Here is a 26,737-nt window from a genome sequence, read left to right on the forward strand (position 1 = left end):
ATAGTATAACCAGTGTTCAAAAAGGTCTTGAAATTTGTCAGCTGCGACAAAATTGGGTAAAAATTGGCCGAATTTCATGTAGTCTGATCTCGGTATTAGCTGCTAGCAATGGAGAAGTGGCAGCAATACTCTTTACTGAAGGAGTGACAGCAAAACTGACACATACAAGCTTAACTATATGTTAATGACTTAAGATATCTGTTTAATCTAGAACAGTCTGAAAATATTCATGTGCACTAGTGTTAGCTTAGCACTAACAAACTATTAAGAAATCCCGTAGGGGCGCTAGCTGTGATTGGCATTATTGTGGAGGAGGAATTTTTTTTTTTTTTCTGCTTTTTTTGGCTAGGTTTTAACATTTAAGGCACAAACTGATAACAGTTGCAGTGAACTGCAGCTGGAGCAGAGAGTTTGGAGAGTAGTGTAGGTAATGGTTAACTTTGTGAATGATTTGGGGAGGGAGAGAGGGAGAGAGGGAGAATGGGAAGAGTGAACAAAGGGATGTTTTCCGCAGAAACACAACACCTATTTTAGCTTGAGCTCCAGAAGGCAGCTGGTGGAATGTTTCCTGTGTGACTCTCGGGCTCAAATGAGAATCAGATGTGTTTGTGTGTGTGCGGGCGTGCGTGTTTGCGTGCCTGAATTTTCCACCTCCATATGGAAGAGCTCGCTGCGGAAAACGGACGTAAACACACACACTTGTTTTCAGATATTTTATTCAAGGACATAATCAGTGAAAAGCCCCAGTCTTTGCTTTAACTGCCTGCTTGGCAGGAAATTAAGGGGTTGTAGTTAAACACATCCCCCTGAACTGATCTGATGTCATCAAAACACACACAGAAGATAAACAGAACGTTTAGCACACATGAATGAGCAGTCCCACCCCCCATAGTTGCTGTGGAGTACGGTGTGCTGATTCTTGGCTGTGTTTACCACATACTGATGGGTTAGTTATTAATATTGATAGCTAGTTATTTTTGCTGTGCTTATGTTAAAGAAAAGTTAAAAAGTACAGACAGTTCAGTTACTGCCAAAAAAAAGCATCTGTGATGTCATGAAATTGAACTTCATTACTAGCTGAGCGGTAAAGTACCTGTTTGGTTCATTTTACTTCCTTGCTATTAACACTCCTACAGAGAACACACTGTAATGTCTTTGTAATTCTCAATCCCTAGTAAGTCCAAAATGAATGGGTTAAGATGAAGGATTTGCGGAAAATCAGAGTTTATAAATGATTAAACTTTTTTTTTTTTATGTAAAAGGATATTCATTTCCTGAATATTGAATAACATAAATCATTTTAACATTGCTGTTCTGTTTTGTAAGAGCTTTTAAACAAGAGTTATAGGACTGTAAAACGGTGCTTCATGTGCATTTTATGACATCAGTTTTCTGTGCTTTTTTTTTTTTTGTGAAATACGTCCTTCTACATTCCAAAATTAATGAAAGGTTCTGGGAAAGTGATTAGAAACTACTTTAATTTTTTGTTTTTTTCATCAAGGCTAAAAACCATTTACTCCTTTTCACTGAGGACTCTCTCGTGGGAGCCCTTGTCCTGTGTTTGATATAATGGGGGAAATAGGAAGTGGCCAGGCTCCTCTTAAACCAGCTCCACAACCCCTTTTAACAAAATGCCCATCTCCTGTAATGAACAAAGCACCATGAATGAAAAAATGTCCTTGTTTAGATGTAGATTTATAGAGCTAGGCTAGGCTAGTGATAGCAACGGGGTGCTAACTAGCATGCTGCTAACTGAAAGTGTGTGAGCTATCATTAAATGCCTACATATGTTAGCTACATTAGCTCTCGTAGCTCTAGTGCTGAAGTTCAAGGTGGAAACATCAGATGCCAAATGTGCTGGTGAGGACTCGTAAGACCAAGATCATTGTTTCTTTTTCGACCTTCTGAGCTGCTGAATCAGAACCAGGAAATTCTGAAGGAAAACAAACTGCTAACAGGCTAATAGCTACACAAGGTCAAGGTCTCTTGGCGTACTGTCAGATTCTTTATCTTCTAAATGGGTGTTAATTAAGCATCAATTACTGAAACGGAGTCTGTGCTGTGTTAGGTTGAGCCTGTGGCTGACTAACTACGCTAGCATTAGCATTGCCCAGCAGGGTACAGCTCAGAGCACCACAGGTGGATACTGTTTTATCCTCTGTCACTTCAGCACCAGATATTCAAATTTGTACTCTTTTGCATAAATGTAGAACCAATTGACAGATTGCTGTTTTCTTACTGAACAGTTCTGTGGACCCAGGCATGGCTAGCTAATGGTCAACATGTCGAAAAACCTGCATTGAGTCCAGGGGTGTGTAAACGTTCCTTGTGAAAGTGTCCAGGGGAAAAGCCTCTGGAAAAGTTACCCTCAATGTTCAGAACCGTTCAGCCCTGCAGTGGAAAAGAGACCATGAATGATATTTGCCTAAAGTATTTGAACTCTTGTTGTTGGAATATGACTCTGGACAATCTTGGCTGTTTCTTTGCGACTGCTGGACTGTGTGGAGGTATTTTATTGGAAAAACTTGGGGACATTTAGTTTTTTTCAACACATTACAAATGAGTGAGTGGCTTACAGGGTACCTCCATATGGCTCTAATATCCTTCACAATTCTCTGAGAGGCTGTGTTGCCAAGGGCAACTCTGTATTCTTCAAGAAATTAATTGAAATAGCCTGAGAGATGAAGTTGCACTCAACCTTGAAATATGCATTGATCCCATTTTCAGACTCGAATAACTCTAACATTTCACATGGCGTACAGAATTGACCGAAGCGCCATGTTCATGGATGTCACAGATGGTCAGGTTTTTAGTTTGACGGTTATTTTCCACATGAATGCAGAATTAAAAACTGTGTTTATAAAAAGTGACTAACATTAAGTAATGCATTTGTTTGCATGAACAACACATGAAGTACTATGTTAACAATGGTTAATATTAAATGAACAAGAAACAGCTGCATTAGTTCGTTTTTCCATTAAGTGTAACATGCACTAATGTATTTGTCAACTGTGATTTAAAAACACAGCTGTTATGTCAGTGATGGTTAGCCAATATTAAATACACAAAAAAATATCATTACTTCATATTTTTTCATTACTACTTGCTCAGTTGGCTGGAATAACACTTAATGCCCAAGTGAAGTTTTGATGGATTTGTATTTGTCTGAGAACTGAGAATGATAATGCCTTTACTTCTACTTCTCTGTTTACTCTGTTCCTTTTTAGTTGTTAACATTCTCTTCTTTAGGTTTAACTTTGTTCTGTTGTGTTGGTTTAGCTCTTGTTCTGCTTTACTCTTATTACTATTATCCCATATTACTATGTCTACCGCTGGATTTATTTGCAAGGACCTTTGCTCATACAGTAAGAAATGATTTTAGTAAGGCACAGTTGTGTTCCACCTTTGTTGTTCTGCTTTCTGGTCTTTTTTGGCTGTGTATGTATGTTAGAGAATGAAGCAAAGCTGTGCACTTTGTTATATGATGTTAGTTGTCATTCTGAAAAACTGACACTAATACATAATTCCTGCTATTTGCCTATTTAGGAGTATTTTATCGGCTTCAGTTACTCAGATATTGTGATGTATCTTGGAGGATTGTCTTGCAAAATATCAAGTATCACGGTATCGTAATATCATCATGATCGTAGGCAGCATATCATGATATCATATTGTGAGATGCTTTGTGATTCCCACCCCTATTTCTTAGGCTTAGTTACACTGTTAGATATAAACGTACTCTGCAGATACATGATTCATTCATCAAGGTACAAACAATGTAAGAGTACCCTCAAAGGTATAACAGTGATTTTAAAGTCCAATGGTGTACTTTTATGAGTTTTTCCTAGTTGTACCTTTTCATAACCAAATGTTTTAAATCAGAACACTAAAATAAAAGCCTGGAGACGAGACTGGGGGTGTGGATTATGGTACAATTATGTTCCTTGACTAAAGGTACTGGGATGTACCCCTGAGGGTACTACCACAGTGACTAAAGGGGTACTGCCCCAGTGACTGTGTCGTACCTTTTTTTCTGAGAGTGTAGTGAGTACTTATTGTAAAGTGTCTAATGCTTCTTTATGTTTCTAGAAAGCTCTACTGGACAGATGGGGACAACATCAGTATGGCCAACACGGATGGCAGTAATCGCAGTGTCCTTTTCACCAATCAGAAAGGCCCAGTGGGTAAGTGGCTTTTTCCTGGAACACAGAAGTCTTTTATATTAGTGAAGAGAGTACTTCAATCACAGTGGCTTTGATTAAAATGTTTTTGATGGTCCTTTTGAGCTCCATTTTGCCATTTCAGTGTTCTTTTATTACACACAAATGTCCTAAACTTTTGTTTTGTAGACTTTTTCTGACCTCTACCACTTTAGCCTTTATCTGTTTTGATGCACATTAGCACTGGAACATTTTGCTGAACCATTTCTTTAATGTGTAATCAGCCAGAAGCCTTTTCACTCCATAGAAAAATGAAACTCGTTCATAAAAGGTAGAAAGTTTAACACGTTCGGCTGCTTCTGGTCTGAGACTGAAGGCTCTCTTTTTATTTGTGCTCTTTACTTGAATATTAGCTGTTTTCTGCTCCACATACAGGTCAAACAGATTGACACTAAACTCCTTTTGCTTTGAGTGACCCTATACCTTAAATATCTTTATTTTATTTATACTAATGATTGAACATTCCATTTTGTCTCTATCAAAACTGTCATACCACTGCCCAAACTTTACCAAATATTTCAGCACTGGCTGTTTCGGTAGTGAGTTTTGAGCAGAACTCAAAAGTGCTAGTCAGTCCATGACTAGCAAACACAGCACACACACAAATTTATCATATTTTACATTAAAACACAAAACAGTTGAAAATCTGTGTTTTGGTAGTGACATTGCTTAATGTTCCACACTGATTTTCAGACTTTGGGACACATTTACTTCAAAACTATGGGATCTATCTACTGTAAAAATGTGGCCATTAGGGACAGGGATGCAGTCTCACTTCCTGCTCTAAAGTGCAGGGGCGTGGTTAGAATAAGGCTCCGTCTACAGACTAAAACTCTGTTTCAGTAATGACCAATGAAATCAAAAAGATCTTTAAAAACCACGACTAAACATGTCTTGCATGATGGCTGATATTTTTTGAAAATAATAAATGTTCTACAAATTCAGCCAGGGGTGTGTAAACGTACTCTCCGTAGCACGAGACACGCCCACTCTGCTGTGATTGACTGCACCCAGATGCCAAGTTTAGATCATAGATAGTGGTTTTCATGAAGGCGGTCCACTCTCCTCTCCCTGTGTTACAGGTCTGTCCTTGGACTTTGATGAGCGTCGTCTGTACTGGGTCAGCTCCGGCAATAGCACCATCAGCCGCTGTAATCTGGACGGAACCGGACTGGAGGTGCTGGAGGGAGTGAAGGGCAAACTCAGCAAGGCCTCTGCTCTGGCTTTAATGGGTAATGGCACAGCACTGCACTGCTGACAACCATGCTTTAATAATCGATTCAGCAAAATGACTCATGAATCACAATCACAACTGGCCAGTGTATGGTGCTGTGAAAAAGTATTTGCCCCTTCCCGATTCCTTCTGTTTTTGCATATTTGTCACAATTATATATTTCAGATAATCAGACTAATTTTAATGTTAGACAAAGCAAACCCAAGTAAACAGTATCTGCTGTTTCTAAATGTTTGTTTTATTTATTGAAGGAAACATGCTCTTCCGTCCTACCTGGCCCTGTGAGAAAAACGTAATTGCCCCTTTAGCTGCTAAATTTGAAAACTTGATGGCTGAGTTTTAAGTTAATTCAACGTCAGAAAAATGTTATTGTTCTATTAACTTGATGAACACAAGATTTTAAGAAGCAGCAATTTATTTAAAATGAAATCTGAATTTAACTGCAAAGTGGGATATGTAGTTGTGTTCCTAGTACTGAGGCAGATTGTGTTGACTACATGAAACATTTAACTTGAAACTTAAAAAATGGTTCTATGCATAGTGTAATGTTTTTTCATATAGATGGAGTGTTGTATGTGGTCCTATATAGAACTTTTTTGAAAATGGTTAAGTATAGCACCAAAAAGGGTTCTACTATTGTGATGGTGTTGAGCTTGTATGCAGTAGAAGAATCCTCTTTGGTGCTCTACATCCTTTTCACCATGGTTCTAAATAGAACCATTGAATTTACTGTACTAAATGGTACTAATTAATCCATATAAAACTAGAACATTCTGTTGTCGTGTCTCGCTGTCTTTGTTGTTGTTTAGTTTTAATGCCTGATGGGTTCTGTCGGTTTTAGGTGACAAGCTGTGGTGGGCGGATCAGGGGACAGATCAGATTGGCACGTGCGATAAGAGAGATGGAGGGAACTGGAAGGTTCTGCGGAACAGCACCTCGCCCATGATGCACATGAAGATCTACAACGAGACTGTGCAGACAGGTAGATTATGGTTGTTTTAAACTTTTTTTATTGATTTATTATTGTAGGGCTGGGTGATTATATCAGTGTATGAAGTGATGGATTATGAAATTGGCACACTGTACTACCTTTGGTTTTAGCAATATTTCTAGCACTGTAGTTGAAACTTAATGAGCAGTATTTCCATAATTGTCCATAAAACAACAGTGTTCTTGTTACCAAGCAGTTCTGTGCTCTTTATTGATGTTATTCAGGTCCTGACCATAACCTGCAGTTGTGGGAATTTTCGATTGTTTTGAACAAGCAGATTAAAATCCATATGAACTGAATAAACAAAAACATGATAGTAATAGTATTAGTGATGCTGCTTTTCCATTTTAAGTGAAGTCATATGTTTGATGGTTAGAAAGTGCTGATCTAATTCCTGTAAAATAAAAGTTGAAAATAAATGTTTTGACGTTTTGGTCAGCATTTATTTAAATTAAGTTAATTTAGTTAAATTAACATTTTAATTATTTTTTCTAAAATTTAAAATTCTTAAAAATCAGACAAAGAATAGGTTTTTTCTGTAAAACTGTTTTCTGAACCAAACAGAACCAAACTGTCCAATCAGAATAAACTCTTTTGTGTGCAGAGTAGCAGCTCTCAGCTCTTTAACTTTATTACCGTTAACTTATTCACGTATTAATGCTAAATTATTTTCTTCATTAATGCTAACCTGTTAATTAATGCTAACTTTTTATCTTTATAAATGCTAAATTATTAAGTGTATTAATATTAAAATATTGGCTGTATTAATGCTAACATATTGACTCTTAATGCTAGCCTATGTTAACTATTATTGCTAACATTCAACTTTATCAATACTAACTTATTTTTATCAATGTAAACATATAAATTCATACTAGCCTTGACTAACTTTGTAAATGCTAACATGTTAACTATATTATTGCTAACTTCTCTTTATCCATGCTAACTTTTTATCTTTATCAATGTAAACATGTTGACTTTAGTAATATTAGCCTATTAGCTTTGTTTAAATCAATGCTAACTTGTTAGCATTAATAAAAGTTAAATGAAATACTTAGTTACTAAGTTAAATATCATCTCAGACCCTGATTTTATCACCCAACCACACATTCTTTTATTCATGTGGGTTGTAAAGCTGTTCTAAAGCTGATTTTTGCTCTTTTCAGGCTCCAACTTGTGCAGTAATAATAATGGAGATTGCTCTCAGCTGTGTCTGCCCACCTCTCCAACCACGCGGGCCTGCATGTGTACAGCTGGATACAGCTTGAGGAGTGGACAGCAGTCCTGCGAGGGTAACGGCACGCTCACACACACACGCACACATACACACGCGCACACACACACACACACGCACACACATTGGAGGTCGACTGATACAGTCGGAAACAAAACATTTGAACACCCCCGGTTTACAAATTAGCAACCGAACTAAATATGACATTTTTCTGCAGATTTTAACGCAGATTTTCTTTTTCACTTTATACATATTACACATACAGTATAATACATACAGGTACTAGAACCTTTGCACAGACCATGTTGCATGTTTCATTTTTCTTCCCTTAATGTTAAATTCAACAAATAAAAAGTAATTGTGTATTACAATGTGCAGAAGTGTGTCTCTGAAGATGTGTTCACTTATTTACACTCAGAATATCAATCCAAACATTTGCATTAGACTGAATATTTTACCAAATTTTTTCCACTCACACAATTTTGATCAGGTAAAAATACTGTATATAATAATTTACCGTCCAGTATGATTGCCAGTTGTGAAATGCCAAATTTCTTAAACTCAGGCAGGTGAAATTCATCGTAAAGGGCCCATATTTTATATTTTCTTGCATTTAAGTTTTTCATCCGAGGTGACCTTAAACAAAAACAGTGTGTTGAGTGCTGACTGACAGCTGAGAGAATAAATTAAATGACTTGAAGTGAAAGATGGAGGATATGTGAGGCTAAAATTCACCAAACCTAAAGTCTTCATGTACTCCAGGCCAATGAAAGTGTCCAAGCTGAGCTCGTCAGCTTGTATTGTAGTGAGGTGCTATTGCTACAAACTAGACATAACAATTACAGAACAATAGAATAACACATTTTGTTGCTATATAGAACTATTTTCAGAAAGGTTTTGTGTTAAACTCACCGCCTTTACTAAAGAACCATTGAAGAACAGTCTTTTTTTTGTGTGTGTGTAGTAAAAAATGTGTAAATGGAATCAAGCCAGAGTTTATCCAACTCCAGATGTGAAACACGTGTTAATGCGAGGTGTAAACAGGCTCTCAGTGCTTTATCAGCAAGATTTTCCAGATTCTAGTAAATCTATGGAACCTCAATATCAGCCAGATGATGTATCAGCAAAGCCAGTGTCTCTTGTTCCCGTTTATCTAAACACAGCACACCACAGTGTTCAGCACAGAGCCGGTTCTGTGGAGTTCTTTACTAAATTATTCATGGCAGCCCCGTTTAATTATGTCATTCTCAACAGTATGTTTTATTAACTGTTAGGCAAAACAGTATAAAACTGAGCACAATGCTATAAACACATCACCCATCTAAATGAAAGCCCTCCATGCTCGGTACCGTTCACATACGGCCGTAAAATACTTTGACCCGACTTGATAATCTCAAACGCAGCTTACATTCATAGCGTGAATGTGAGGAGCACTGGCCCAGAGAACGAGTGTGAAAGCTAACGAGAACTAGCTGCTCAGCTTAATCCTGACTTTCATTACTTTCACTCGCTTTCATTGCTTTGTTTTGATGTTTAACAGCAGTATGCTCTTAAAAAAAGATGGTTCTTCAAACCCAACACACACATACACACACTGGAGCACACACTGAAACACCTCTGGTCAAATTAGTAAAACCCCTATTTATGACAAGTCCAGAATTTCTTTCTATTTTTGTACATGTAAGAAACAAACAATATAAAATGTGCTGTAACTTTTGCACAGACCACATTGGATGTTTCATTTTTTTCTCTCAATATGTTGAAATGCAGCAAATATACAGTAATTGTGCATTACAATGTCCAGAGTTCAAGGGTTCTTTAGTAAAGAAAATGGTTCTGTGTAGAACCATGCACACTCAAAGAATCCTTTGCATGGTTAAAGGGTTCTCTGCATGGTTAAAATGTTCTTCAGATTGATGGAGAATGCGCTGTAGATGGTTTTATATAGAACCTATGTGAAAAGCATTCTATATAGTACCAAAAAGGTTTCTTCTGTAGTTATGATGTCAAGCTTATTACAGTAGAAGAACCCATTCTAGTACTACATACAACTCTTTTTGAAAAGGTCTTATATAAACCCGTTCTGAAAGTGGTTCTATGTAGCACCAAAAAGGGTTCATCTATTGTAACAGGCTTGACATTGTAACAACAGATTGTTACAATGTCAAGCCTGTTACAATAGATGAACCCTTTTGTGCTGCATAGAACCATTTTCAAAAAGGTTCTACGTAGGACCGTATATAGCACATTCTCCATCAATCTGAGGAACTATTTAATGATGCACAATGTTCTTTGAGTGTTCATGGCTCTATACAGAACCATTGTTTTTACTAAATAACCCTTGAAGAACCATCGTTAAGTGTGTAGTACTTTTACTTTAAAAGAAACAAAGTTATTTTAAACTGCTGTGTTAAGAACTATACTCTGTTATTATTATTATTATTATAGTATTATTAATAATATATATTATTGAGTATGATGACCCGTAAGAATGACCTCTCCTATTGGCTGTTTAAAGGTGTGGGCTCGTTCCTGCTGTACTCTGTGCATGAGGGCATCAGAGGAATCCCGCTCGACCCGGCTGATAAGTCTGACGCTCTGGTACCGGTCTCGGGCTCGTCGCTAGCTGTTGGCATCGATTTCCATGCTGGTGAGTGTAATTATTCAGCTTTTATGCTTTTCCTAATGATCAGTTTATAATCTAAATAATATTTTGAAACCTGAAGCAAAATGCGAAATACAGGGGGTTCTGGAACTCCCTAATTAACCCCTTGGGCCCCCTGAATGTCTCACAATGAAAATTCTTTAGGGGTCCCTGAAAATAAACTTATGCAGTACGTTTGGGGGAAAAACGGACAGAAAAAACATATACAGATTCAATGAAGCTCATTGTTTAGCTGCTTCACACACAATCAGCTTCTGTCTTTGGTGTGGAACATTAAGGGAGCTTTCACAACTGCCTCATTTGGTGTGGACCTATCTAACTTTCTCTCTTTGCTTTGTTCAGTTTGTGGCTAGTGGGAACACATTATTGTGAGGGTCCGCACCGAACAAGGGAAATCAACATCAGAGCACATTTCCCCCTTTATCAGTGCTACACTGTCCACATAATCTGCCTGTTTTAACGTTTGACTCTTAACAGACACTCGTATCATTCCTGCAGCTTGAGCTGCTGATTAAAACAACAGAGCAGTAAAATAATAGTGAAGTAAAGCCTTTCATTTTGGCACACAAATCGCTTTAACAAATGCTAACAAATGTTTTATAACAAATGTATTCTCTTAGTTGTTTCAATGTATTATGGTCCTTTCTTCTTAATAAGCATCAAAATCACTAATATAATAGTATGCTGATATCTCTGTCCACCTTAAATAGTGTAGCAGTTCTGATGCCTGAAGTGCCAGAATGTAACTGCTCCATTTAAGGTGGAATGGGAAAATTTGAACAAGAAGCTGGAAAATAGCTGACTTCAGCTTCATATCACTGAAGGGAAGATTCTAAGGTGCAAGGTAACACTCAAAAACAATGGGGTTGGGGTGAAAATAAGAAATGGGATTGGGCCTTAAGTGAGTCTTGAGGAGATTTGGTCAGGATGTATTGGCATAAGTAGAATACCTCTCAGCCAGTCACATTGTGAGGTTAAAGCTAACTCTGGTACAATGTCTCCTAGACAATGACACAATCTACTGGGTGGACATGGGCTTGAGCACCATCAGTAGAGCAAAGAGAGACCAGACCTGGAGAGAGGACGTCGTCACTAACGGCATTGGCAGAGTGGAGGGCATAGCAGTGGACTGGATTGCAGGTTTGGCACACACATACACGTGCATCCATGATAATTCCTCTGAAGACTTCATGGAAATGCTTATGTGAGAACTCAAGCATGTCATGAGTTAATGTTTGGATGCCGTATCTTTTACGATAAGACTTGATTGCATTGGTCTCTATGTAAACACTGATTGTATAACACCTTCCAACGCTGTGCTGTTCACTCATGAGATTTTTATGTATTGAGTCAACTAAAAGGGGACTTACACAATTTTTTTCAAAACTTTAGCCTAATTCAATTTTTGAGATGTAAAAGGAAGTCATTCGGTGAACCTGTACATGGCTTCTAAGCTTTTATATGTAATGTTGATAGTGAAATAGGTAGGTTTGTTTGTAAAGCACGTTTCATTACGAAGACAATTTAGTTTATTTTACATGAATAAAAGCAAAAGAATATCAGAAGGAAAAATAAGGCTAAAGAGTGAAAAACAGTATAAATAAAAAATTAAGTGGTAAAATCAGTGTCTGCAATATTTCTATATGTCTCAGAATTCCACCTTTTTTTCTGCCTTCCATAGGAAACATCTACTGGACTGACCAGGGCTTCGATGTGATCGAGGTAGCACGACTGAATGGCTCTTTCCGCTATGTGGTCATCTCACAGGGACTGGACAAACCCCGAGCTATTGCTGTCCACCCGGAGAGAGGGTGAGCTTCCTCTCATCTTATGTTCTTTCACAAACAAACATACATCAGGGCTTTGCCTCACTCATTGCTCGTGTTCGCAGGTATCTGTTCTGGACTGAATGGGGTCAGTATCCGCGGATCGAACGGTCTCGTCTGGATGGCACCGAGAGGGCTGTTCTGGTCAACGTCAGCATCAGCTGGCCCAACGGCATTTCCATCGACTATGAGGTAAAAACATGCATTAAAGGGAATTTAAATGGTTTTAAAATTCTTGTATACTTGTGTAGAGGTAAACAATAATTCAGAGTGGTTTGATTAAAAATGTGTGATTGCAGAGAAGCTTACCAATTTCCTCACTACGGTTGACTTTGTTTATATCTTAACAATAGAATTAAGCAGGAAGTTTGAAAAATCACTGGAATTTCCCTTAAAAGTTGGCCAATGTTGCAGAAAACATTATAATACCCAATATTTAATCATTATTAATATATAATAATTTAATATTTTATTAGAATGACAAAAAAAATACCAAAACAGTTCACATAAAAAAGGCGGGGGGGGTTAATTTAGCATTTCAAAAATAAGCTATTTGAGAGGGACCATGGCCAGAACTAAAGTTTAGCTTCTACGTAACAGTGTTCTAGGACCGTGAGAAACAGAACCTGATGGACATGCACATTCATATAATGTTTGAACTACAATGTTATTTGTTGACTATTTTTACAGTATAGTATTGAAACAGCATTGGTTTGTGTCATGAATGACCTCAGGTTCAGCACTGATGCACAGAATCCTTCTATTCTGAATTTTGTGTTCTTAGTGGATCTTAGTGCAGCTTTTGATACTGTTGAGCAAAAGTTTCTAATCCACAGTCTTGTATTCTGGGTTGGCCTCTCAGGCAAAGTTTTATAATGGTTTAAATCATATTTAAGTAGTAGTTTCAGTGGGAATTTATTCATCAAAAAGAATTAACGTTTCTTGTGGAGTCCCTCAAGGTTCAGTTTTAGGGCCTCTGCTTTTCGCTTTGTACATGCTACCTCTGTGATGTCACTAGGAATCATAATATAAATCTTCATAATTATGCTGACGACACAATTTCCTTTCCACCTGATAATCAAGACTTTATGGACAGATTGACCAGCTGTGTGTCAGATATTTCTCACTGAATTTTCTACAATTAAATCAAGTAAAAATACTGATTGTTGGTGTTAAAACTCAGAGAAAGCTACTTTATGAGAGGCTTGGCTCTTTAGCTTCATATACCAAACCTGCGGTAGGAGACCTGGGTGTGATCTTAGACTCTGAGCTCTGTTTTATCTGCATGTAAATGCAGTCACTAAAGCAGCTTATCATGTGAGAAATATCACTGAAGTCCAGCCTTTTCTATCTCAGAGTGACACAGAGAAAATTGTTGCTGGGTTTGTTCAGCAGAGTTGATCACTGCGATGATCTTGGAGAAGACAGTCCATCCTCTGCAACTTGTACAGAACGCAGCAGCATGGATCCTCACAACACCAACACAAAGAGCTCATATCACTCCCATTTACACACTGCACTGACTGCCTGGGAATTTTAGGAGAGATTTTAAAGCTCTGCTGCTGGTTTTTAAAGCTCCAAATGACCTTAAAGCTCTTGAATGTCGGGCGGCACGGTGGCGTGGTGGGTAGCGCTGTCACCTCACAGCAAGGAGGGCCTGGGTTCGATTCCCCGGCCGGGCGATCAGGGTCCTCTCTGTGTGGAGTTTGCATGTTCTCCCCGTGTCTGCGTGGGTTTCCTCCGGGTTCTCCGGTTTCCTCCCACAGTCCAAAGACATGCAGTCAGGCCAATTGGACATATTACATTGCCCCTAGGTGTGAGTGTGTGAGTGACTGTCTGTGTCTGTCTGTCTGCCCTGTGATGGACTGGGGACCTGTCCAGGGTGTATCCTGCCTTCTGCCCGAAGACTGCTGGGATAGGCTCCAGCACCCCCCCACGACCCTGACGGAGAAGCGGCTTGGAAAATGGATGGATGGATGGGCTCCTGAATGTCTGTCTGTGATCTTAGATTTTCAGATACTGACCTTCTGAAAACACTTTCCGTAAAATACAGAAAACGTGGAGAAACTCTTTCTGTTGTTTTGCTTTTAAACTGTGGAGCTCAGTTCACCTTTTACTATAAAACTTAGTTTTGTTAAAACTCTAAAGCTCTTTAATTGTGCCATTTTCTTGATTTGAAGTTAACACATCATTTCTTCTATTACTGTAAAACATTATCACCGGTCTGTAAAGCACTTTGAGCTGCCATCAGCATGAAAAGTGCTATATTGATGATGATGATGATGATGATGATGATGATGATGATGATGATGATGGTGGTGGTGGTGGTGGTGGTGGTGGTGGTGGTGGTGATGATGATGATTTTAAAATTATTTGAACTATGACTCTTATTTATCAGAAATAATCAGAGGGTTGCTTAATGGCTAATGTAATCAATGATTATCTGTGTCTCCTGCAGGACGGTCTGCTGTACTGGTGTGATGCACGCACTGATAAAATCGAGCGCATTAACTTGGAGACAGGAGAGAACAGAGAGCTGGTTCTCGCGAGCAACAACATGGACATGTTCTCCGTCTCTGTGTTCGAGAGCTACATCTATTGGAGCGATCGGTCAGTGATGTTTAGTGTGTTATGACCTCCTTAATGAGCTTTAATAAGCTGCTGAGTGTGCGTTAAGGCCTCAGTTCCTTAAGGCCTTTCAATATAAAAATGGCAGTAGTTCTCCGTGTGAGTGTCCGCACATATTTACAGTGCTATATTGTATTGTACGTTATTGCCTGTCTGGACTGCTTCCGCTCAGTCCAGGCTCACTGCATACTGTAGGATCTCTTATCTCAGTTGATGGAAATAGTTTTCTTATAGCGCCTAATTTCTGAAATGTTCCAGAGAATATTAGGCAGGTAAGCTTGATGAATGTTTTAGGTTTAGATCAGACTTGTTTTGGCTGGCAAATTCCTAGAAGTATTGTGGCTCATTTTCTCCTGTGTGTAATTGTTCTGTTTTATCTTTCCAATGTTTTGCTCACATTCTTCTGGAAAGCACTTTAAGATTTTGTAGCTAGAAAATGAAAAGTAATTTATAAATAAATATGTATTATTTATTTTATCATTACACAATATTGTGTTGTATGTTAGCTTGCATGTTAGCTTATGCCGCTATTATGTGAGTTTTCTTTTTCGAAGTGTTACTATGCTGCTAACTACAGAGCACTTAATGTGACATAGTGATTATTTTTAAAAAGATGAAGCCACAAATTAATTAATTGAGGCCACAAATTAATATATTGTGGCCACATGTTAAGTTTCTTTCATTATAGTGATTTTTGGCTTCAATTTAGTAATTTGCCTTCGGCATATTACATTTTATGGTGATATACAGTTTTAATATATAAATTTGTGGCCTCATTATAGTAATTTATGACCTGAGTATAGTAACTTGTGGCCTTAATATTGTAATTAGTACCCTTAATATAATAATTTGAGGCCTCTATATTCAGGTATATTCATATGTGTCCATGTCTTATTAAAATTAATCACCTTATGGAGTTGGGGCCTCCGTAGCCAAGGAACTGGTCTGAATGGATCAGGTTAAACTCCACTGTGCTGCTCTAAAGTCTCTTAATATTGTATTTATATAGTGTTGAATGTGCTAATAAACCACAGATATAACATGTTAACATTAAAGCACATTTTTAGTCATTCCTTATTGTTGCTATTTTGAAAAATGTATTGTATTGAGACACCACAGCATCATAGGGAACCAGATTGTGAATTACACCACTCATAATATCATATATTATATCATTATCATATAGATTTATAACTTTTAATAATTACTTTTATCCAGCTGTGCACCACAGATATTGAGACTCTAAAGAATAACTGTTGTCATCTTTAGTCAACCATGCTTTGTTTTCACAGCACTCATTCTAATGGTTCTATAAAGAGAGGCAGTAAACACAATGCCACAGACTCTGTCACTCTGAGGACGGGGCTCGGAGTGCAGCTGAAAGACATCAAGGTTTTCAACAGAGCCCGACAGCAAGGTGAGGCTATTTATCTCACAACAAAAGCCTCCTGTTTAATCACTCAAGATTATGTGGTCAGTATAAAGTGGCATGTTTCTGTGAAAATAATGTAGAATTCAAGAGACATATAAAGGCCCAAAAAACATTTCTCTCTGTTGACTTGTGTTGTTAATGTTGAATCAGTTCCTGTTCTTCAGGAGATATTAGGGGTCCAAGCACTTTGCAGCTGCTCCAACGATAACATTAAACGTTTGAAATCACTGTTTTCAGTAATGCAGAACTAGTCTAGTTGCAGATAAATATGTAAAATGATTCTAACATCTTCACAGCTATTCAATAACCAGAAGGGAGCTATAAACCTTCTCACCCCGCATGCGGACTATTTGATCCACTCCCCTCGGGCAGGAGGCTTTGGTCCATTCGGACCGGAACCCCCCGCCACAGGAACAGTTTCTTCCCCTCTGCCATTGGACTCAAGAACAATATATAATCACGTCACTTTGCATGCCTATTACTACTTGTTTTTTATGTTGCACCTTCATGCCAAAGCAAATTCCTAGTCTGTGAATCCTGTTCATTGACAATCGCAATAAAACTTCTTCTGATTCTATTTCTGATTCTAAATAAATGTAAAGAAGCGTTAGATGCGCCCAGAATGATGAGCAGAGCTGTAAAAGTTTCTAAAATGTCTGAGAAAGCTTTAGAACATCTGTAATTAAATTTTCATGAAATGTATATCCAGAATTCATTATATTTAAAAAGAAATCTCAATAAATGATGTAAATTTATAATCATCATATATTATTTTAATTTTCTATTAATATTAGCCTATTTCACTATGAGCTTCATTACGGTTCCCAGCATGCACTACAGTGTAATGTGTGCTCTTATCCCCTCAGGTGTCTAGTTCAAGCAATTGGGCAGTTACGAAAAAACCTACTGTCCATTGGGGACATTTAAAGTGGTTTAAAATGATCTGCAGCTAATGTAGTTTATTATTGTATATAAAACAATTTATTTTTATTGAAAATAATTTTGAATGGCTTTTTGCTGTTGCAGTTTTGGCATATTTTAACCAAACAGTTGAGTTCATTGCTAAGTAAAAATGGGAAAAAACAGAGCTGTCCCACTGATTCGTTGAGATTTTTTTAATGAACCCTTTAATGGTTGAGTTTGACACCCCTGCTCTATAGAAAACTCACTTCTGCACATTTCAGTACACACTTACTGTTAATAGAGCTACATGGCATCTACATAAGCTTGTAATGACAACTGACATAACCCTGCCTAAGTTTATAAATGCTTGTTCCAATAGGCAAATGTAGTCTTTATAGCGAATAATGTCTATTGGAATAAGCATTTATGAAATTTATGTAGGACTATCTCAGTTGTCTTGACAAGCTTATGAAGGTGTCATGTAGCCTTATGCACAGCACCTTACAGTAAAGAGTTACCAAATAAATGAATAAAATGTGGCACAAAACCAAAAAAAGTAATGTCACATGCTTTTTTCATAGTTAAACAATGATGATTATTGCATATAATAATTGGGAATATCTAATGTAATGTTATTGTAATATTAATTTCATTGTTATATATGTGATTATATATTGTGTAACAATTATGTTATTGTGAACTTGCAGGAACAAACGTATGCAAAGAAAACAACGGTGGCTGCCAGCAGCTGTGCCTTTACCGCGGTAACAGACAGCGGACATGCGCCTGCGCCCACGGCATGCTGACCGAGGACGGGCAGAGCTGCCGCAACTATGACGGCTACCTGCTGTACTCGGAGAGGACGATACTGAAGAGCATCCACTTGTCAGACGAAAACAACCTGAATGCGCCCATCAAGCCATTTGAAGACCCCGATCACATGAAGAATGTGATCGCGCTGACGTTCGACTACCGCGGTGGGGGAGGCAAAGGAGCCAACCGCATCTTCTACAGCGACATCCACTTTGGAAATATCCAGCAGATCAGCGACGATGGCTCGGATCGGAAGACGGTGGTCGAGAGTAAGTGACTAAAGCTTTCTGCCTTTTCTGTGATTAGAGTTTGTGTTGATCTCCTAATGATCCTTTAGCATCTAAATCGAAAGATCTGAAATGTTATGATTTCGACTCGTCTTCTTTCTGCTCTCTGTATAGTTTTCACTCAAACTCTACAGATGAAGTTTCTGCTTCTTCTCATCAGTTAGAGGAGTTCTTAATTGTCAAAGTCAAAAGTTTGGTGACATCCGAGTGGTCCTTTTTAGATGAAATAAACACTTAACAGACTGTCTGATATGTGTCAAACATGAGGGTTAGGATTAGGTTTTGGGTTGAGGTTAAGGTTAGGATTAGGGCCAGGGCCAGGGTTGGGATTAGAATTAGGTTTTGGGTTGAGGTTAGGGTTAGGATTGGGGCCAGGGTCAGGATTAGGATTAGGTTTTGGGTTGAGGTTGAGGTTAGGGTTAGGATTAGGTCCAGGGTGAGGGTTAGGTTTTGGGTAAGGTTAGTAATGGAAGTAACATAGTAACAATACATCTTCTTAATGTAAGTAATGTATCAACAGAATATCTATCAGTGTATATGGATGTTTCTCTACTGTTGCTTCGCCGATATGTTGTCGATGTGTTACTGATAATCTGTTAAAAGCTTATTAATTATCTAAAAAGGACCATTCCAAATAAAGTGTTACCAAAAGTTTGGGCTTTATTTATTGTTTATATTATTATTATTATTGCATGCTGTCTGTTAGGAGAAAAATAAATGCTCAAATATAAATTCAGGGAAAGCTGGTTGGTTCGTTGCACAATCAGTGAACTTCATTTTATTTATTTATTTTATGTTTAAGTCTGAAAACTTGCCAAATTTCAGAGAGACTGGTGAAATTAATGCAATATTACTCATTTCTCAAACTGAAGACAGAAGAGGGGATGAGTAAGATCTCAGTGAATGTGAGGGAGAGTACATCAACAAACTAGAACAGAACATTTCCAGAATAACCGTTAAACATTTCATTGGCATTAAAACATCAGCGCTGCTATGGTGAGAGTTAGCAGGCAGCCATGGGACCCCTGAATACCAGGAGGTATTTCACACCCTGGATCTATGTAAAATGACTCAGATCTCGTGACATCACAGAAACAATGAATTCAAAATATTTCCATATATGGAGTGCATGACCTGGAGAGTGAGTGGTACATTATAAATCCTTAACATAGTTTACATTTTACATTAAACTCCTTTACATTCCAATGATTTGGGCCCTTTAAGCCTTGCTGAACACCAGGTTTGTCTTTCGGTGTGCCTACAATGTTGCACATTTTGGAGATGTGACTTGTACACAGTACACATTCTTTGTAAGCTGATGAGAACGCAACCTTTTTCTGAAGTGCAGAAACTTTAGTTGTACATGGTATGAGCTCAAAACATGTTAAAGGTAAAGAAAGTGCTGATTCTCATTACACTCTTAAAAACAAAGGTGCCACAAAGCGTTCTTTGAGCTATGCCATAGAAGAACAGCTTTTGGTTGCCCTAAAGAACCATATTTGAATGGAACAAAATTTGTCTGTGTGGAAAAACCTGCTAAAGGTGTGAAGCATTCATAATGTGAAGGCTCTCTATCTATAAGTGCGTAAGGACATTCAGTGGTTCTTCACAGTGGTGGTGATTAGAACCAGGGGTTGGCATGACTACAACACAAATACCGAAATTTTATTCACTATGAAAAAACACCAGTGAACCTACACAAGTCTTCTGAGTTTTATATAGTTTTCTTTGGGGACTATTTTGTCTCACAATGCCCTACATGTATCCCTCCACCATGAATTTAAGAGTTTAAAAGTACATTTTAGATGAAAATTTCTCAAAACTCTCAAAAATTAGTGTCTCAGACGTCAGGCAGTACATTCATAACCATTTCATGTAATAACTTTCTGTGAGGGGAGTTTTTAGAGGTGGACATCTGGTTCCTATCACCACCACTGTGAACAGTTCTGACTTGGCGAGTTTCTCTAGAATGGGTCATTTCACACCAAACCACTCTGAACGGTGGTGTTTACATCTTAACCTTTTAATTATGTAGAAATTTTGACAGGACACATCATGTACCTTGAAATAAGCTCATTTTTGTGGAAGACAAATAAGCAATAATTACAGTAATAGTGATCTTTTTAAGAAGGTTGCTCTCCACAGCTTTTTCTGCCTATGAGTTCCTTGAGTTCCTTCCTGAACTTATGCGACATGAAGACATACAGGATGGGGTTCACAACAGTAGAAGAAATGGCCATGACCCGGGCGAAGGTGTCGAAAGGTCCATAATGCGACAAGTTCCCCGGCTGATATGCAAGTTGGGCAAACATCAGGCCGTAAGAGGGCAGCCAGCAGAGTGCGAAAGCCAGCACTAGCAAAACAGACGTGTGGGTCACTTGTGTCTGATAGTGTTCCAGACGGTCGGTATGGCTCGTCCGGCCTTGTCTGGCCTTTCTCAGGAAGCGGTAGATGTTCCCATAAGCTACCACGATGACCACTAGTGGGAAAGCGAATGCAAACAAAAAATGGCAAACACTGTATGCTAGCTGGCCCGTATCTGACAAGAAGTTGAAACATATCAGGTCCTCTAGGGCCTCGTGTGTTTCAGTCCCAGGCACTAGGGTCCTCCAAGCAAACTGAGGACTTGCCAACACAATGGCTGGCAACCACAGAACCCCCGTGGCCACTTTTATACGCCCATCCCTGCGCCAGCGGTATGCCTTGGTGGGATGAACCACTGTAATGTAGCGGCTGAAGGCCAGGGCAGCAAGTGTGAAGGCGCTAGCAGAGGTGCACATGGCTCCTAAGAAGCTTACAGCTTTGCACATGAAGTCGCCAAATGGCCAGTGATACGTGGCGATGGCGACCGTTTGGTACGGGATGCAGGAGAGAAGGAGGAGATCCGCCACACTTAACGATAGGAGGAGAATGTCCGTCCCGTTGCGGTTTGCTTGTTGGAGCCCTCCTGTTGTAGCGCCATTCGTCTGCCTGCACCCTCTCTTCAGCATCCGGCAGATGATGATGATGACCAGGACGTGTCCCACGACCCCTGTCACCAGGATGAAGGTGTCCAGAATGGGTACAAGTACTCGCTCAACATCAGTCGGTCCAGACCTGTTACTGGCTTTATCCACATTACCTGGTTCGGTGGTGTTGTCCATGAGGAAGATAGCCATGGTAAATGTGGACGTTAATGGCTCCCCATTCTGTGTTTCTTGTATCTTCTTGACGAGGCCTGCATACATAAGCCTAAACACTTGAACACTTTTTTGAAAAATCCCTTAAAAGGCAAGCCTATGCTTTTCCAAAGCTGTGAAAATATTCCACTCCTTCAGCCCTTGTTTAATCAAGAATGAGGAAATCACAGCAACCGGGCAGCACTCCCCCAGATCGATATTTACAGTAGTTGTAAATAATTGATAAAACACCTTGCTGGAATAATTACTGCATAGTTAAACATGCCAGAGTCCAAAGAGCATTCCCAGAGGTGTCTGTTCAGCAAGCACAAACTCAGTCGCATTTAAATCCCCACCTCAAAGCCTGAGCAGTCCATTGCTTGTTTCTTCTTCATCCCAAATTTCAGGATGACCAGTGAGATACCATCCATGCTCTCCTGTCTGCCATTTCTTTTAAATATCCACCAAGGCTTTGCGACCAAAAATCACAGTTTCCTCTCCTGGCTTACGACAGACACTTTCTGCCATCCAGTGAGAGTTTAACTGCCTATTTATCCACACAGAAATGAATAGAGACTGTCTTATGCTTCCCAGCGGTGAACAAACAATAGCATGGCTAGCTGAGCCTCAGACAGTGAGGTGAAGGGTTTGTGAGAGAAGCCAGATGTCCTTTGAACTCTGTACAGTGACGACGATCTATAAACAGGGAAATCTATTTGGCTAGTCGTTTAGATGGTTGTCTGTGGGAGTGTGCTTTCCATCTATAAAAGCATCTCCAAAGCTTTATGGGTCACATCCTACTATAATTTTTCTTTATTGTGTGTTTGCTTCATATAAAAAGCAGAAACTATGTACTTTGAACCCTCACAAATACTTTTCCTTGTTTTTTGACGGGGAAAAAAAGTAAAGCAGAAGAGTTTACATAAAGAACACGCTGTATTAGGACTGAGCAATGCGACTGTGTATCATTATTGATATGAACAGCAAAATATGTATAAATACAAATATTTATGAGCATAATGAGTCTCGTTCACCAGTATGTTCCCAAGTTTGTTCTTGAGAAAGGTCCTAAGAGAAAGTCTACGTCATATTCATGACGTGTTTTTAAAGAGCGGAACTGTTCTGACCTTTCTGCTCTGGGGTGTGTGCAGATTCTGTTCTTACCTAAGAACAAATTCCTAATAAGAAAAGAATGTCGGAACTGCGTTGTGAGGCTCACTATGTACAGTACTAAATGCATCAAGCAAATTTTTAACACAATTGACCTCAGCAGTGAGTTTATCACAATATAAATTAGAATAAAGTCATATTCATATTTCAAATAAACAAAAACAATAAAAAGTAACAAGAATTTCTTGGGTTCATACTTTTTCTTGACACCTTCACAGCCGCCACAGAGACTTGTTAATATCATCAGTTACATCATGAGCACAATTTAATGAAGCACTGAATTATAGGAATTGCTTTTAAACTACATATAATACTGGGCTTCCTCAAGCAGAGGTTTGAAAATGGTTAAACAAACACATTAACATCCATAAAATCACTGTTTATTTTATATATATATATATATATATATTCATATATTCATATTCGTTCATTGAGAGGTTTACATACTAAACAAATAGATTTTGAAAATGTTCTTGGGTGCCTAAGACTTTCGCACAGTACTGTATATCATCAGTGCTTAGACACCTCTGAACGGCATGTTTAATTACAAATAGAGCCTAATACAAATACAATATTACAATCATTGTATTCATAGTCTTGGTTAGTATTTTTAAAAAGTGGTACTCTTTTGCCTTTTACTGCTTATCAGATGTCAAAAATAAATACCATGATGTGTCATGAAAACTTATTATCTTAATATTGCATTTTTACTGTATTAGCCACCTCTTGTGTGCCACATTCATTCCATAAAAAGACCTTTACAGCTCTATCTTTTTGGACTCTTTTGGAGTTTTCTACGTGTTTGTCAGCGTGAATAAAAATGTAGTGAAAAACCTTAATTTCATTGAATGATTTCACCAAAATCAGCCACTCACTCCAAAGTGTAAGGGTTTGTTATGTAATCTTTAATTAATTTTATGGTTATGCAGTTTCTGACACTGTATTAAGATACACTGCAATTCTGAGATTCTTACTACTTATTGCAGTTTCAGCAGAGATTTTATTCTAGGGGTTCAGTCACATGATTTTTGTGTTGTGGCCGCCATATTTGGGGCCAAATTTCTTGCTTCGCTGCTCCGAACGAATGTAACTAGAGGTGAAAGATGGCTACAATTACTCGCCTGACTTTGGAAGAGAAAAGGCTGCGATTCTTATACAGTTTCCCCCAAACTCCTGGTCCCACTTCAACTGGCAAAAAGCTACCAAATTTGCGTTTACCTGACATCTCATTCACAGCTCCTGTCCATATTCTGGTTCTGTATTTAAAAGCACAGAACCAGCTCTTCACACCAGGATGGGTAAAGGATTCCATGGTGTTGCATAAAGAGGAGAAAAACACAGATGTGAACAATGCTAGCCTTTGGATAACTTTTACTAATGTTGACAGCAAAGAGATAAACAGTTGTCCGTGTAACTCAGCTGTAGCCAGGTATAACTTTACTCTCTGTTTCTGGAGATTTAAATGACATTTGAATGGAGAAACATAAACATTAAATATCAAACTGAATGTCATGGGTCAGAAAACTATGCTGTGTTTTGACAGAAGTGATTTTGTAAGTTTGCTAGTGCAGTTAGTGCAGAGCTCCAAGCTCCGGTCCTGCAACCCCTGCACTTCATAATTGTGGTTTCCCTGGTTAAAATACCTGATATTATTAGCTAATGAATCCCTTCTTGAGCTGAACGATGTGTGAAGAGCAGAAAAAAACACTAATCTGTACAGTGCAGGGGCTCCAAGCCTGGAGTTTGAAAACACTGAATTAAAGGTCTGTGTATCTCTCGTCATTCTCAGCTTCTGTCACGTTTTACAGGTTAATCATTCACACAGCTAATTGAAGGCATCGTGCAGCGCAGTCACTCCCTGATTCAGTTCTCAAAATGGCAGCAACTATACAATGTGATGTCACGGGAAACACGAGAGTAAATAAGTAGAGCGCCTCTGGTTTCAGGTTCTACCATAGCTGAGCTCTGTACTATCACCTGGTACTGGTTTCCCAAAAACGTTGTAATGTTAACTGCTAGAGATTAGAAACTCTGACCAAAACATAATATGCATTGCCCTCTGGTGGAGTATATAGTTCAGAAATCTCATGGTTTCTCAATATGAAAACATAACATTACAGAAAAGCTCATTTGCATATCAGACATATTAGATTTTGTCATTCCATCTCATTTCTAGCAGTCTTCCTGAAGCCTGAAATTTTTCTGTATTGAGCTACAAAACTATTTTCAAAAGTAAAATGTACAGCAAACATCATACCTTTGCAGACCTGCCACATTTGGTGTACGCTGTGATAAATAAAGGTTCTGTGCAGCTACGTTTTTTCATTCATCAAGGTACAAACAATATAAATGTTCCCTCAGTCCAGTTGTGAACCTTAAACACGTTTTTCCAGGTGAAAAGTTTGTACTTGTACCTTTTCATAGCCAAATGTTTTAAAATGGAACAATAAAATAAAAAGTCTGGAGACGAGACTGGGTTTGTGGAGTCCTAGAAAATATATGATCTCAATGGATTATGGTGCAATTATGTTCCCTGACTAATGGTACTGGGATGAACCCTTGAGGGTTCCACCTCAGTGACGAGAGAGAGTTTCAGACTTTTATTTCTAAGAATGTAAGGACAGGAAAATGTGCGTTTTGTTTTTCTTTTTGCCAAGCTATCACTAACAGGTTGCATGTGAAGTACTGCACCCACACCTAACATCTGGATTTCAAATGGTCACTGTGGTCTCAGATAATCCGGTTCAAATATCTTGACTTTTTGTTGTACTGAATCACTTGTGCATGGTAAATGACTCACTCAGCCAGCTCATCGTCTGCTTGTGAAAGTGAGAGGTTTACTTAATTTGTTTTCAGCTCAAGTTGACATTTTTACTCGTCAAAAGCCACAGTATTTTATCAACTGATTCATTCAAAGTTAAGAATGCTTTTGCTTTTCCTGTAAAGTTACCATTTTGGAGATGTGAGGTTTTGTTCTGACAGAGATTATTATTATTATTATTATTATTATTATTATTATTATTACCGATGTTGATCTGAGTGAGTAATTGCAGCGTAATTAATAGTAGTTTTATACCTTCTTTTGATCTGCTCCATCCGATAGCAGGTAATAGGTGGATATCATTACAAAGTGCTGAATGTGATATGAGGATTATAAAAGAATGAATAAGCGTGTATTTGCTTGAACGATAATGAACAGCAGAATAATTCAAGCAATCCGTAACCATTTCCAAATCTCTCCTCCTTCGGGCAGTCATAGTCTGGAGGTTAGGGAACCACCTTTGTGACCGGAAGGTCACCAGTTCGATCCTCTGAGCTGATAGTATGTGACTGAATTGCCCTTGAATAAGGCACCTAACTCCCAACTGCTGGATAGGGCTGCCCACCACTCTGGGCAGGTGTGCTTGCTGCCCCCTACTATATGTGAATTCACTAGTGTGTATTTGGTGCTTCGCTGCACAAATGGGTTAAAATGTGGCAAATTTCTAATTAGTACTAATAAAGGTTACTTAACAGTATTTACAGTCATCATCCAGTACCTGGTTAATCTAATCCTTCATTAAATTAAATCAGGTATTGCAGATGGAACTAAACAAATCCATGCAATGGCTGGAGAGCAGCAAGACATCAGGAACCAAACCTGTGTAGGGCTGGATAATATGACAAATTATGTCATAATACATAAAATACAATATTTTAGTTACTTAGAAATGGTGTTAATAATAAACAGATTTCAGTATGTATTTTTTATATTATTACAGCTTAAAATGTGGCACATCCAGTCAGATTTCAGAAACATACCTAGGGCGGAACAATATTAATATTTATCGTTATTATGATAAATTATGTTACAATATAATACAATCTGCTTTTCTGAGCGTATTCTGTATTGCTTGTTTCATTATAAAGAGAGCAAAATTAGTCAAGTCCTGTTTAATTGGATTTAGTGCCGAATATTGATTAAAATTCGATATTGTGTTCACAGTTTTTGATAGTTTATTTTTGAATGCAGCTCTAATGGCTTTTTTTCCTCTGTTCCAGCTGATCAGATGTCTAAAAAAAATATGAATAATCGTAAACATTTCTTTCAAGTATCACAAAATTATATCTTTGTCATATCGCCCATATCTAGCCCTTTGATCTTCTAAACTCTGTTCATCATTTTCCTGAAAACAG

The 26,737-nt window shown here is 38.3% G+C and overlaps 2 protein-coding genes across 8 annotated transcripts in view; one reads left to right on the plus strand and one right to left on the minus strand.

Annotated features, from left to right (window-relative positions):
* lrp1aa (low density lipoprotein receptor-related protein 1Aa) overlaps positions 1 to 26,737 on the plus strand; it is a 258,171-nt gene that overhangs the window by 159,137 nt on the left and 72,297 nt on the right. For all 7 annotated transcript variants that reach the window (XM_037532351.1, XM_037532352.1, XM_037532353.1 and 4 more), the window contains exons 31-41: positions 4,090 to 4,184; positions 5,303 to 5,452; positions 6,296 to 6,436; positions 7,612 to 7,737; positions 10,198 to 10,329; positions 11,350 to 11,484; positions 12,026 to 12,155; positions 12,236 to 12,362; positions 14,629 to 14,780; positions 16,091 to 16,215; positions 17,841 to 18,215. In XM_037532351.1, coding sequence (XP_037388248.1) covers positions 4,090 to 4,184; positions 5,303 to 5,452; positions 6,296 to 6,436; positions 7,612 to 7,737; positions 10,198 to 10,329; positions 11,350 to 11,484; positions 12,026 to 12,155; positions 12,236 to 12,362; positions 14,629 to 14,780; positions 16,091 to 16,215; positions 17,841 to 18,215 — 1,688 coding nt within the window. The remainder of the gene's footprint in view (positions 1 to 4,089; positions 4,185 to 5,302; positions 5,453 to 6,295; positions 6,437 to 7,611; positions 7,738 to 10,197; positions 10,330 to 11,349; positions 11,485 to 12,025; positions 12,156 to 12,235; positions 12,363 to 14,628; positions 14,781 to 16,090; positions 16,216 to 17,840; positions 18,216 to 26,737) is intronic.
* On the minus strand, positions 18,699 to 21,587 carry LOC119261930 (delta-type opioid receptor). Its single transcript, XM_037532358.1, has one exon. The coding sequence runs from the start codon at positions 21,458 to 21,460 to the stop codon at positions 20,357 to 20,359; it is 1,104 nt and encodes a 367-aa protein (XP_037388255.1). The 5' UTR covers positions 21,461 to 21,587; the 3' UTR covers positions 18,699 to 20,356.

Source organism: Pygocentrus nattereri, chromosome 21 (genome assembly GCF_015220715.1).
Source record: "Pygocentrus nattereri isolate fPygNat1 chromosome 21, fPygNat1.pri, whole genome shotgun sequence".
In the NCBI taxonomy this organism is placed as follows: Eukaryota; Metazoa; Chordata; class Actinopteri; order Characiformes; family Serrasalmidae; genus Pygocentrus; species Pygocentrus nattereri.

What these genes read in the sequence shown, in the direction of transcription:
- LOC119261930 (XM_037532358.1), bottom strand. Translation starts at nt 21,460, where the DNA reads ATGTATGCAGGCCTCGTCAAGAAGATACAAGAAACACAGAATGGGGAG.